The sequence below is a fragment of the Rhinatrema bivittatum genome, chromosome 1, assembly GCF_901001135.1.
Source record: "Rhinatrema bivittatum chromosome 1, aRhiBiv1.1, whole genome shotgun sequence".
NCBI classification, from domain to species: domain Eukaryota; kingdom Metazoa; phylum Chordata; class Amphibia; order Gymnophiona; family Rhinatrematidae; genus Rhinatrema; species Rhinatrema bivittatum.
The window spans coordinates 211,432,321-211,444,892 of NC_042615.1; the positions used below are offsets into that span (position 1 = coordinate 211,432,321).

At 40.7% G+C, this 12,572-nt stretch overlaps 1 protein-coding gene across 2 annotated transcripts in view; it reads left to right on the top strand.

Annotated features, from left to right (window-relative positions):
- MAN2B2 (mannosidase alpha class 2B member 2) overlaps positions 1–12,572 on the top strand; it is a 143,338-nt gene that overhangs the window by 96,944 nt on the left and 33,822 nt on the right. For both annotated transcript variants that reach the window (XM_029591516.1, XM_029591527.1), the window contains exons 14-15: positions 840–950; positions 2,726–2,918. In XM_029591516.1, coding sequence (XP_029447376.1) covers positions 840–950; positions 2,726–2,918 — 304 coding nt within the window. The remainder of the gene's footprint in view (positions 1–839; positions 951–2,725; positions 2,919–12,572) is intronic.

The following is a 12,572-nucleotide window of genomic DNA, read 5'->3' on the forward strand; positions in this document are numbered from 1 at the left end:
CTGTAGCATCTGAGCTTCCATCCCTGCCAGGTGATCATAGAGCAGCAGCGAGAGAGCTGGCAGTGATACAAGATCCCTATCCATCCTTTCAGGGCAGAGGGGCCCTGCTGTCACAGTCACCTGGGGAAGGGAGAGCGTGGAGAGAGCGCGAGAAAACTGGTGGCTGTGTTGTTCAGAATATTGCATAAAGGACCCGTGTCTTACTAACAGTGTATTTGGGGGGTTGACTGAAGCTGACACACACACACACACACACAGCTTCTGAGGTGATATTTAATATAGGGACAGCACCTGGAGTATTGGTTTGTCTTCCGACAGCGACTTTAGAGTGCCTTTCCATTTGTGACTGAAGACTGTGCGTATGATATTGTAACAGGAACTAAATTGGGCAGACTGGATCTGCCATCATGTTCTGCGTTTCTGCTCTGACCTACTTTGGTGGCAGGACTGTGTCTGCAGTGCATCTATGCGGGGAAGGGAAATAGCAGTGTGAGGCTGATCGGGAAAGGATATGGCAAACTTTGAAGGTCGAAAAGGAAGTCCTATCCTCATTCTTATTTTCCTCTTTGTGTAGGGGCTGGTATGTGTTACTTTGGAGGCATAATGCCAGCATTTGAGGACGAGACAACAGTCAGGAGCCACATGGCAATTGTTTTTAGGTCTAGGGAAGCTTCTGCCTAAATGGGCTTGCCCAGAAGTTGAATTTAAACTTTTTATGCAGCAGTTGTCTAGTCACTTTTCAGGTGTTATATTCATTGGAAGGAGCCAGATTAGCTGCATAAAAGCTTTTGCATCTGTTTGGAGTTTTTTCCTTTGCTCAATTTCTTTTGTTTTTGCAGAACTATTATCCAATGGTTCGAACTGCTTACATTGAGGATGACACTACAAGACTGGTAATGCTGTCAGAGAGAGCACATGGTGTCTCCAGCCAAGAAAATGGACAGGTGGAGGTAAGTGAGGAGTGAGAAACATTTTCCACCTCAACTAACTTCCTAAATTAAAGAGATTCACTTTATTCTTAATACAGGAAGTGAAAGCAGAGTGCAACTGCTGCTGTTCAATGTATTAACTGGTTTGCCACAGTACTGACACCCACACCAGCTAACAGAAATGATTGCCTGTTTAACTGTTCTTATCTGGATTGCATGAAGAAAACATTTGGCAGAACAGAGAAATACAGGCAGCAAAAGTTGAATTTGCTCTGACAAGAAATTGATGGCAAACCGAATCCTGTCAGAATAGGGTAGTGGTTAACATTTCTTTCACAGATCAGGAGATAAGGAGCAGAAATGGCAGAGAGCAAGTAGTAAGAAGCAGACTTCTAGTCCGTGATGGCAAAAGGCAGAGTCTCAGTTAGAGTTGCTGACCAGGAGAAGGGCAGAAGAATACCTCAGTTTAATCTTGCATCATCAGCATCATAAAGTTGTACCAGAAGACATTGCTTTCAGTCCTGGCAAAAAATCTGTCCTTATTTGATTTGCTCTTAATTTATTTTGTTTGCATTTGCTGTGTCAAATTTGGATAATAGGGGTTTAGTCACAAAACAATGTGAACGTTTACGCAGGCGCTATTCACGGGAGGTTTAGAATGGATGAAAACCCATACTAAATTGTCATCAATACTGTGCTAAAAGGAGCACAGCCATGTACTTAAATCCTGCAAGTAGGGGTGTAATGATCTAATTTGCACATTATCCTCCTATTAACTTTCACAAGTCAGAGCAAAACTCTGTGCACCATATTTAGCTCCCAAAAGCAAAGGGGTTAGCACACTGTACTGGTGCATCGGGCCTTATTCATTTTCCCTTAACCCCACTGGCACCCTGAGCATCTCCAAGTTCTACTTCCCCAACCCTCTGAAATTAGTCCACCCCCCCTTTCAAGGGCCTCCCCTCCCCCTCAATCTCACCTCTAAAACCTCCTGCCTGCCTTAAAGAGCTTTTTCTCTGCCATCAATAGATGGAGCAGGTTGACCCGGGTGATTCAACTGACAATGGGTGCTTCCCAAGATTGAAGAGCCTCACCCCCACTCCCACTCCCTCCCCCCAGATTCTGACATCACTTTCTCCAGAGTGCCAGTGGGTCAGGAGTGACTATCGTCCTGCCAGCTGATGGGAGGAGAGGGAGATGAATGTCACCATGCACATACACAAGTGGTATCTCTGTGGTTCCTATATCCAGTCCTGATGTATTTGTAGAGTTTTACTTTAACATTATATACTACTTGTTGGCATTGAAGCATAATGCATGAACATTAAATACATTTTTAGTAAGTTAACCAAGCAGTGGTTTTTCTTAGTGAGAACATGTATGTTATTCCAAATTATTATTTCCTTTTTTATGGAGACCAGGATATGATTTGGGGTGAATTAGAAGACTTTGCACTGTAGCATTCGTGCTAACATAACATGCAAACGACAAAGGATGCTGCATCTACAAAAACTATGCCATGTTTATTTATTTAAAAATGTATATCTGCACCATAAGCAAAACTATCAGAGTGGTTTACAACAAAAACATCCATAAAAAATATAAAAAGGAACAAAATGAAACACAATCACCCACTTCACTGCTAAACCCTTTACCCCTGCAACCCCACCCATGCAAGCACTAGAAAACAGGAAAGCCTTAATGTGTTTCTGGAATTTTTGATACTTTAGTACCAAACACGCTGCAATTATTTGTTGAAAAATGATGACATTTTGAATTGTTACCCCCTAAAACAGATAATGCTTCACAGGAGGTTGTGGAATAATCTTGAATGGGACCTGAATTACAACCTGACTCTGAATGATACGTCAGTGGTTAAGCCAGTGATCTGGCTTATGCTCGGATCAAAACCTGTGACTACTGCGCTGTATCAGAAAAGTGGACTGGCACTGGAACACAGACCAGTGGTCACATTTGGACAGCTGGCAGGTGATTGATTATATTTATTCTTTTACTTACACTTGATAACCTGCTTATCCTTTCCAAAGAAACCTCAAAGGGGGGTACAATAAAATGAACAATTTATGCGATATATTCAGCCTGATTTTACTGCCAAAAAATTGCAAAAAAAAATACTTTTGTTGACTTGTATGAACAATTTTGAAATTAGATCCAGAAAAGTAGCTGGATTACATTAGACTAACATAATTAAAGATGAAAGATTTCAGGTCCAACAAAGATCCCCCTTTAGGCAGTGAATTCATTTCAACCAGATACCTATTTTTTTTCTTCATTCTACTTGATCCTCCAATCTATATGTACCAATTTGTAGGTGATGACTTGGAGGAACTGATGCAAATCAGTGTGAATCTGGAAGAGGTACTAGAGCACATTAATAAACTAAATAATAGCAAATCATCAGGACTTGATGGCATTCATCCCAAAAGTTTTAAAGGACATTATATACGAAATTAGAGACCTGCTACTGGTAACCTAAAGCTATTAATAATATCAGGCTCTGTACCTTTGACTCACAGGGTAGCCAACATGATGCCAGTTTTTAAAAAGAGCTCCAGGGACGATCCAAGAAACTATAGAACAGTAAGTCTAACATGAGCGCCAGAAGATATTGTGATAGAAGCTATTGTAAAGAAAAGAATTACTGGGCATATTTAAGCATGGCTTAATGAGGAAGATCCCGCATGGATTTAGCAAAGGGAAGTTGTGGCTAATTTATTGGAGTTCTTTGAAAGTGTAAATAAGTGGGGCTAAGAGTGAGCTGGTCAATATAGTATATTTGAATTTTCACAAATCATTTGATGAAGTTGCTCATGAGAGACTCCTGAGAACATTAGAACATTAGATAGTCAGTGTCCTATTGATTGCTGTTAAGATGGTGGACGCTGTTATGCTTTCATTATTGAGATATTCTCTTGGTGCCTGCTAAGCTGTTTGTGAGGCACACATAAAGTGGATTGTATGATAAGTGGAACAATTAGAATATACCAGGAATTGCTGAAGATATATTTGAGGTGGTGATATAACTGAGAAGGTGTGCAGCGGTGCCAGTGATTGAAATTGGAGGAAGTGTGTTTTAGGTGTAATAATCTGGAGGGTGGAAGGCCGGTGGGTCTCGTCGTCTCCGGATGAAGTGGGAGTGATTTGTCCCCTGAGGAAGCTGCGGCGAAACGGGGATCCCTGTTGGGACGTTGTGAACTACTCCCGTGGAAAGAATACATTTAGGATTTAAGAATTTGTGTTAAGCGCTTTAAGTGAAATATGTATGGTGCATCTATTAAAAGGGAATAGATGGGGTTTTAATGGGTGGGGAGTGTATGTGGATGAGTGATTGTAGTGGGTATATGTGTTTTAAATGTTAATACATTGCTGCTAAATAAATGTGTATATTTTTGTATATTGGGTTGCACATGTTTTTGAATTATTGTACTCGTTATTAAAGGACCAAACATCACCTCTATTTCTTCTGTCAATATTACAGCTGAAATATCAGAGAGAGTTCTTTTTATTATACACTGATTATGACCTCATATAGGCATTTTTTCGGAGCCTTCTTTTGAATGAGTGTGCTAGATAGCAAGTAGTATGTCTCGCACTACCACTCAATATATAATCATAGGTCATCCAACGCCATTTTTTTGTTTTTTTCATATGTGCTTATTCACCTTGATAAAAATGTGCTTATTCACCTTAGTAAAAGCCATAAATTCTTGCTTAATTCTTATTTTTCATAATAATGATATTACTTAGCTTGTTCAAGTGATATAAATTGAAGAAACTGTGTGACTCTGTGCCATGAGGATAACATGCCCGACACGGTCCGTGTTTCGGTTTTCCACCTTCTTCATGGGGCCATCTAAAAAACACATCTATAAGTCAATAACTTCAAAAATCGTAATGTCAAAATTTTACCTTATTCACAGCGGTACTAACGGTGTTTGTTGCTCAGTAATGTTTTCCGTGCTCTGGTGATCCGTCTCTTCAACCGGAAGATAGAATGACTAGGCACCATTTTTAAAGAAAAAATGAACCAATGAGGGGTTGCCGCGTCAAGAAATCACTGCTACACATATCAGCTGTGAAATTGAAGTTAAATTACAGAGTACCAATCAATCTCGGCATTCAATCCCTCAGGAGCAGTACAAGCTAATTTATAAATCCACCGTTGTTCATGCAGGTTCAGTAATGTTTGTGAATCACCCCCCCTACTTGTCATCAAGATTTTATCGATGATTCTCCACTTAAAATCTGCAAATGTATGATTAAATTCAACACAATGTGCTACAATAGGGGCCTGTAATTTTTTCGTGGCTACACAACTTCGATGTTCAATCAATCTAGTGCGTATAACTCTCTTTGTTCTGCCCACGTAATATTTATTGCAAGGGCAGATTAATAGATAGACTACATGTGTTGATGTGCAATCGGTATTTGTTTTAGCATAATACAAATTACCCTTGTTATCCGTCCATGTTGGTCCACTAATAGTTTGTGCGCATAAAGAGCAGTTATTGCAAGGAGAATGTTCACCGGAATGTGAACCAAATTGAGCAGTATCAGGACGTAAAAAAGAGTGCGTCAGTAAATCTCTCAAATTTTTGCCCCCGACTGTATGTGATCATGGGTAACTCTTTAAAAGCAGAATGGAATTGTAATATATGCCAGTATTTACGAATAATGGCCGCAATCAGAGTAGCCTTTGTTGAATATTTTAATGTACATACGAAATCGGATCGTGAGTGACGTCATCTCTTTCCAAAAGTAGCCATATGCGTTGGGCATTATAACCTCTCTTGAACGCTGCTCTAATTGTTTTAGATGGATAACCCCTATTGAGCAATCGTGTTGCTAATGCTTGTGCCTGCATATTATATTCCTCTATGTTGCAACATATACGTCGTAGTCTCAAAAATTGTCCGATTGGTAAATTATTTTTTAAATGATATGGGTGGAAACTGGAAAAATGAAGTAAAACATTTTTATCTGTAGGTTTTTTGAACAATGTAGTAATGAATTGATTGTCCATTTTCTGTATGGAAATGTCCAAAAAGTCGATCTTAGACTTACTGTACTGCATCGTGAAATGAAGGTTTGGGTCCAAAGCGTTTACAAGACTTGATTCCTCACCATGCCACAGAAAAAATATGTCATCTATGCATAGATGACATATGTCATCTATGCATATGAACCCTATGAGTTAAAAAATGAACTCATAGGGTTCCCTATGTATGTTGTGATGTGATGAGTAGGGAGCTTGTACTCTCTCACGTTGTGATTACCATGTACTGGGTGATGACACTATCGCAGAAATAGCAAGGTTAGTAACTGCTCTAGACAGCAAATGGATTCTATTTCAGAGCGAATCAGTTAAAATCCTTGATAAATTTGGACTGCAGCTAGAAACTGTAGGGGGGGGAGTGTTCCTCTTAGAAGATGACTCGGGCGCTCTGGGAAGTAAAGTACATTCTCTGGAAAAGAAGGTGGAACTGCAATCAGGAAAAATAGAAGACCTGGAGAACTGGTCTAGAGGAAGCAATATAAGGCTGGTAGGTTTGGTGGAAACAGTAGAGGAGCACCATTTGCTGGCGTTCCTAGAAAAATGGTTGCCAGAAGTATTAAATTTGCCAAAGCTGGTGGGAGAATTAAAGATTGAACATGCGCATCGTTTAGGCAACAAATGTGATGGTGATCACAGACCCAGAATTTCAATAGCCAAAGTGCTAAATTTTAAACATAACAGCAATTGATGCAGGCTTTTTGCATAACAAGATCTGTTACAGACCAAGAAATGCAAGTTCCTGTTTTCCAGGATTACTCCACAAAAGTCTCCTTACAACGTAAAGAATTTAATCCGCTCTATTTTGAACTGGTAGAGAAACAGATTAAATTTGCGTTGATTTACCCTGCGCGTTTACGTGTCTGGCATGCGAGCTGTTTGAAAAGGTGGAAGAAGCAAGAGGATTTATTGCTAAGCTAGCCTAAGTCTCATTAGAGATGGCAGAATCAAGTTTTTTTTTTTGTTTCCAGCTCTAAAAGCAGAAAGTTGCTGCGTGTTTCTGTTCTCTGTTCTCTACACTGTAAGGCATAAAGTTATTGATATTCTTGTGCCCTGGAAGTTCCACCTCAAATTAGGCTAATGGGAGAGAGAGGCTACTCCGCCAGGAACAAGTTCCGCAGCTCTCCCTAGCTGGCAGTTTGTGGTCTCAGCCCCATTTCAATTCAATGGAACAAGCAGTGGAGAAATGGAAGGATGATAACTTAAATATAAAACATAGTCCCAGGATATGATAAGTGCACAGCCAGGAAAGAACTCAACACTGCCTTGCTTTGGGTTCAAGCAAATGCTGGCTATTTTGAGGAAAAGCAAAAACAGAACACAATTTTTTTCACTTTGGTAATAAAGAGGGTAAATTATTGACAAACCTAATGAAGGTGTGGAGGGGGAAAACAATTATTGAAAAGAACAATCAGGGTTCTTTTGTCACAAAATGTGCAGATATCTGTGAAATGCCTAGAAAGTTCTATGATGCATTGCACTCGGAGGATAGAGTAGGGGGGGCCAATAGAAGAAGATCTGTTTTTCAAAGATCTGAAGTTGCCTCAAGTTACTGAGCAACAATTGCAGTTTTTGAACAGGCCTATACAAACTCATGAGATCATCTGAGTTATCAAAGCTAGCAAACCCTGCAAGTCCCTCGGCCCAGACAAGTTTACTTATGATTACTATAAAATCCTGAGCCAATATGTTATTAGACCTATGAATAATTTTTGTCTAGCTGACTTAAAGCAAGATGCCTTTCCAGCCCATTTTAACAAGGCTTTCATCACGGTATTGGCCAAGCTGGGGAAAGACATTTTGCTTCCGGCTTCCTATAGGCCCATCTTGCTTCTAAACTGCAACTTCAAGATAATTGCTAAAGTCATTGCTGATGGAATGGGCCTAATATTCCCTTCTAGTATTTCTAAGAACCAGGCGGGGTTCATAAAGAGCAGGGGTAGAAAGTACAGACATAGTTAAACATAACAGCCATGTCTTTATGCAAATTGTCATTCCCCAGCGGTGGCAGTAGGTTTCAATTCTGAGAAGGCCTTTGATAGGGTTTTGTGGGCATATATGTTCTCAGTTTTGAAACAGTTTGGTTCACAGGTGATGTAATTAAGTGTATAGCCCTTCTTTATAGATCTCCAACCTGCAATATTAAAGCTAATGATATAAGTCCCGTGATCTCTATGTTAACAGAGGTGAACGTCAGGGTTGTTTACTTTCTCCCTTACTATACATCTTATCTATAGACCCTCTACTATGGAAAATTGAAAATGATGTTGGAATTCGAAGATTTACTGGAAAGAATCGAACATTTAAAATAGCGGCCTTTACGGACAATGTTCTGGTTATTCTTACAGAACCTAGGGCAGAGCTTTCCAAAGTGTGTGTCGCGACACTTTGGTGTGTCGGTGTGTCTCGCAAGCCCGGTGCACGTGACACACCGGCAAGTGGGAGCCAATGCGGCTGCCGGTGGAGCTCATCCCACTGGCGGCTGAGCAGCGAAGAATCGTTACACAGCCGGAAGATCGGTAAGGCCGTGGTGAGTTCACGTCACCACGGCCCGAAGAAAAAGGGCACGTCTAAACGTGCAGGTGCTCCACCTCCTTCCTGCCCACGCGGCCCCGGAAGAAAAATGTTGCCGGAGCCGCACGGGCAGGAAGGAGATGAAGCAGCCGCGTGCAGAAGAGGAGCCGTGTTGTTGCAGCGGGCGAGAAGAGGCCCGGTAGCAGGGCCCCCACTGCGGATCGGATCGGCCCGAGAAGATCAGGGCCGCTGCAGAGCCGATCCTGCAGCGACCCGTGAAGAGGAGGCCCAGAGGTAAGAGAGAGGCTGAGGGCCCGTAGAGTGCGTGTATTAGCTGAGTTGAGAGATTGGGTGCCTGTATGAGCTGAGCTGAGTTGAGAGATTGGGTGCCTGTATGAGCTGAATTGAGAGATTGTGTGCGTGTATGAGATGAGTTGAGAGATTGGGTGCCTGTGTGAGTTGAGAGATTGGGTGTGGGAGTGAGGATCTCAATGTTTGCAGAGATAGCATATGAGAGCCTGTGTGTGTGTGAGAGAGAGACAGCATGTGACAGTGAGAGCCTGTGCATGAGCAAGACAGCATGTGGGAGTGAGAGAGAGCCTGGGTGTGTGAGAGTCAGACAGCATGTGCAAGAGAGAGACTGTGTATGAATGATTGTATGAGAGAGAGAGCATGTGAGAGTGAGAGCCTGTGTGTGTGTGTGTGTGTGTGTGTGAGAGGAGAGAGAAAGCATGTGAGAATGAGAACCTGACTGTATGTTTGAGGGAAGAAGATAGATGGAGAGAAAAGAAATAGAAAAAAAGACAATATGAAATGAATTGGCAAAAAATAAGAAAGGGGAGGTGGAACAAAAAAGCCTGGGACCAACCAATTAGAAAACTAAGATCAGACAGCAAAGGTAAAAAAAAAAAAAAAGAAAGAAATTTACTTTTTACTGATTGGCACATGTAATCTTTGTTAATGTCAAGAGTAGCACTTTCTCTATGCGGATCTCACAATGTACGAGATCAACCTGGAGGAACTGGAAACCCACAGGGCCTGCACAGAGGAGGCAGCAGAATGGGCTTCAGTGCCAATAGCAGCAATCAGCGCCTCCCCAATAGCCATGCGGCATCAGTGGCAGCAGAGGAATGAGAGAGGCTCCGAGGTTGCTGGCAAAAGAAAGAGAGGGGGTCTGCCTTTAGTGTGTGCATGTGTATGAATGGGTGCCCTGCCTGGGGGTGTATGTGTGTGTGAATGGATGGGTGCCTGCCTGGGGGATGGTGAGGGAGTAGTGGTGTGAAAATGAATGGGAGCCTGCCTGGGGGTCAGTTTTAGTGTGTGAGAATGACTGGGAGCTTGCCTGGTGTGGTGTGTGTGTTTGTGTGAGAATGATTGGGAACTTGCCTGGGTGTGTGTGTTTGTGTGAGAATGATTGGGAACTTGCCTGGGTGTGTGTGTTTGTGTGTATGTGAGGGTGCCAGAGAGAGTGTGTATGAGAAAATCCAGGGGAGTAAGAGTTTGTGTGTGGGGTGTGTGTGGAGGGGGAGAGAGTGTCTTAGAGCCTGAGAGTGTGTCAGTGTCTGTGAGAGGGAGAGGTTATGGTGGGTATAAGAGCATGAATGTGTATGTATGTGACAGTGTATGTGTGAGAGAGAATGGACATGTGAGTCTGTGTGAGAGAGGATAACCTCTGGGAAATTGTAAAAAATGTATATGATTTTAATTAATAGAAATTCTATTTATCAGTAGTTTTAAAATATTCTTTTATTAGTATGGTTTTACTATTATAACTGATGCTTTATGTTTCTTGATTTTGTTTGTTTTATGAGGAATGGTGGTTCTGTTTTTCCATTGTTAATACACAGAGTCTGGCTTCTTGGAGTTTCCATTTCAGTTTTTGTCTAATTTGTGCTCCTTTATTTTGTATTCTGTATTTGGTGAGGGTCTGTCTCTGCTCTGTGTGTGTGACCATGATGAGAGATTCTGCTAGCATAGGGATCTATAGCAATCGGGTTTGTTTTGTTTCCTCAATAGGTGGTGTATTGGTATTCTAGGACCCAGTGTAATATTTACCCATGCTTTTTCATAGGTAGGGTTATTGTTGTTTGAGTCCTTGGTGTTATTACTGTTATGTTACAATGGGATTGCAGTATAGATTTTGAGTGTCTTTTTTGCGAGGTTTTATTTTAGTTCACAATGTGCCTGGCAGTGGAAGGTGTTTGCTGTTACTGTGAGGTGACACCAGCATTTGAAAATATCTTTTAGTATGATGAGCTGTAAGGGAAACATCCAAGCTCCATTGTTTGGGGGAATTTCAGTGGATGCAGAGTTACAGAAGTGGAGGAGCAGGATTTATATTGACATTCTGTCCCTTCCTATAAATTCCAAACTTCACTCTCATAGCCATATATAATTAGTGGAATGAGGCTATCAATAATTTTATAGTGTGAAACTGGCCAGCTTTTTAAAATTATGCAGAAGACCCTTTGGACTTTTTTATTAACACCAAATATTCAAAAGCTGTGTTCATCCCATCAAGCTCATATATCTCATTAAAGAGGTAAATTGAATAACACAATAACTTTGTTTTATTATTGTTACTCATAAATTATAACAATAACATTAATCTTGGAATATTATATATTTTTAATATAAATGAAAGGTTTTCACAAGATATGTTGTGTCGTGAAACATTTTATTATGTATATATTTAAGGAAACATACATAAATTGTCGAAATACATTTCGTTCATTTAACCTTTAACCTCCGGTTTGCTTGTAGACTAATTACTGTGTCCCGAAATTGTTTGTCTAAAAAGTGTGTCACCAACATGAAAAGTTTGGAAAGCTCTGACCTAGGGATTCCCTTTAGAGAGTGCTGCAGCACCAAAATAATTTTGGAAAATTTGCATGTTTAAAAATTAACCAAGATAAATTAGAAGCCTTGAGGGTATACGGAACTTTGAAGGAAGATTGGGGTGCAGGTTTTCCTCTATGATGGGTGGAGGGGGAATATGAAATATTTAGGGATAAAGACACCGACGGATACAGAGAGACTATATGAGGCTAATGTGTACCCACTGTTGCAGGAAATTGTGAATTCCCTACGCCGGTGGAGAACTTTACCCCTTTCTTTCTTAGGCAAAATCCAACTAATAAAAATGATGGCAATTCCCAAGTGGCTTTATGTAGTGCAAATGCTCTCTATTTGGTTACGTAGAAAAGAAATTAGAGAAATGTAAATATTAGACTGTTTCTATGGAACAGGAAGAAAGCGAGAATATCACTAGAGACTTTAGCAATGCCAGTTCATTCAGGGGGAGCAGATTGTCTGAATATACAGCTATATAATCTTGCACGTATGCTGCAACATGTTGTAGATTGGTTGTTTGATACTTCAGATTATTCACCGACGCAACTACTGCAGGCTTGGCTTGACCCTAACTCTCTGAATGCCATGCTTCACGTTGTCGAACGGGAGATACCTGAAGAGGCTAAAGAACTTTTAATAATGAATTCTTGCCGTAGGGCTTGGGATTTTCTATGTAAATGAATACACAGGTTGAGCAGAGCTACTCCATACATGTCTATATATGAGAACCCAGAATTTATGCCGGGTTTAGATAATCCTATTTTTAGGGCCTGGAAAAAGAAGGGGCTCAAACAAATTCATCAAATGTTTAATGGAGATTCTAGAATCATGCATAGCTTTTAGGAACTGCAAACAAAGTTTCCACTAGCACATAAAGACTTTTATATATACCTGCAGGTTAGACACTTTATCAATGAGTGTATAAAACTCAACCTAGACATGCAGAGGCCCCGCCCTTTGGAGGAAATACTGATCAGTAGTAAAAAAAAAAAAAAAGAAAAATTCATGTGCGAGATTTAATAGGGCATTACAGCACATAAAAAAGAATAATGTAGCTCTGTTGGATATTTTTAAAAAATGGATATAAATGGTCAGGATTCCCGCTGTCAGTGCAAGAATTGGAGAAGAGCTATAGGAATATTAATAAAATTACTGAAAATGTGCTATTGCAAGAGACTCAGTTTAAATTTCTAAATCAAGCA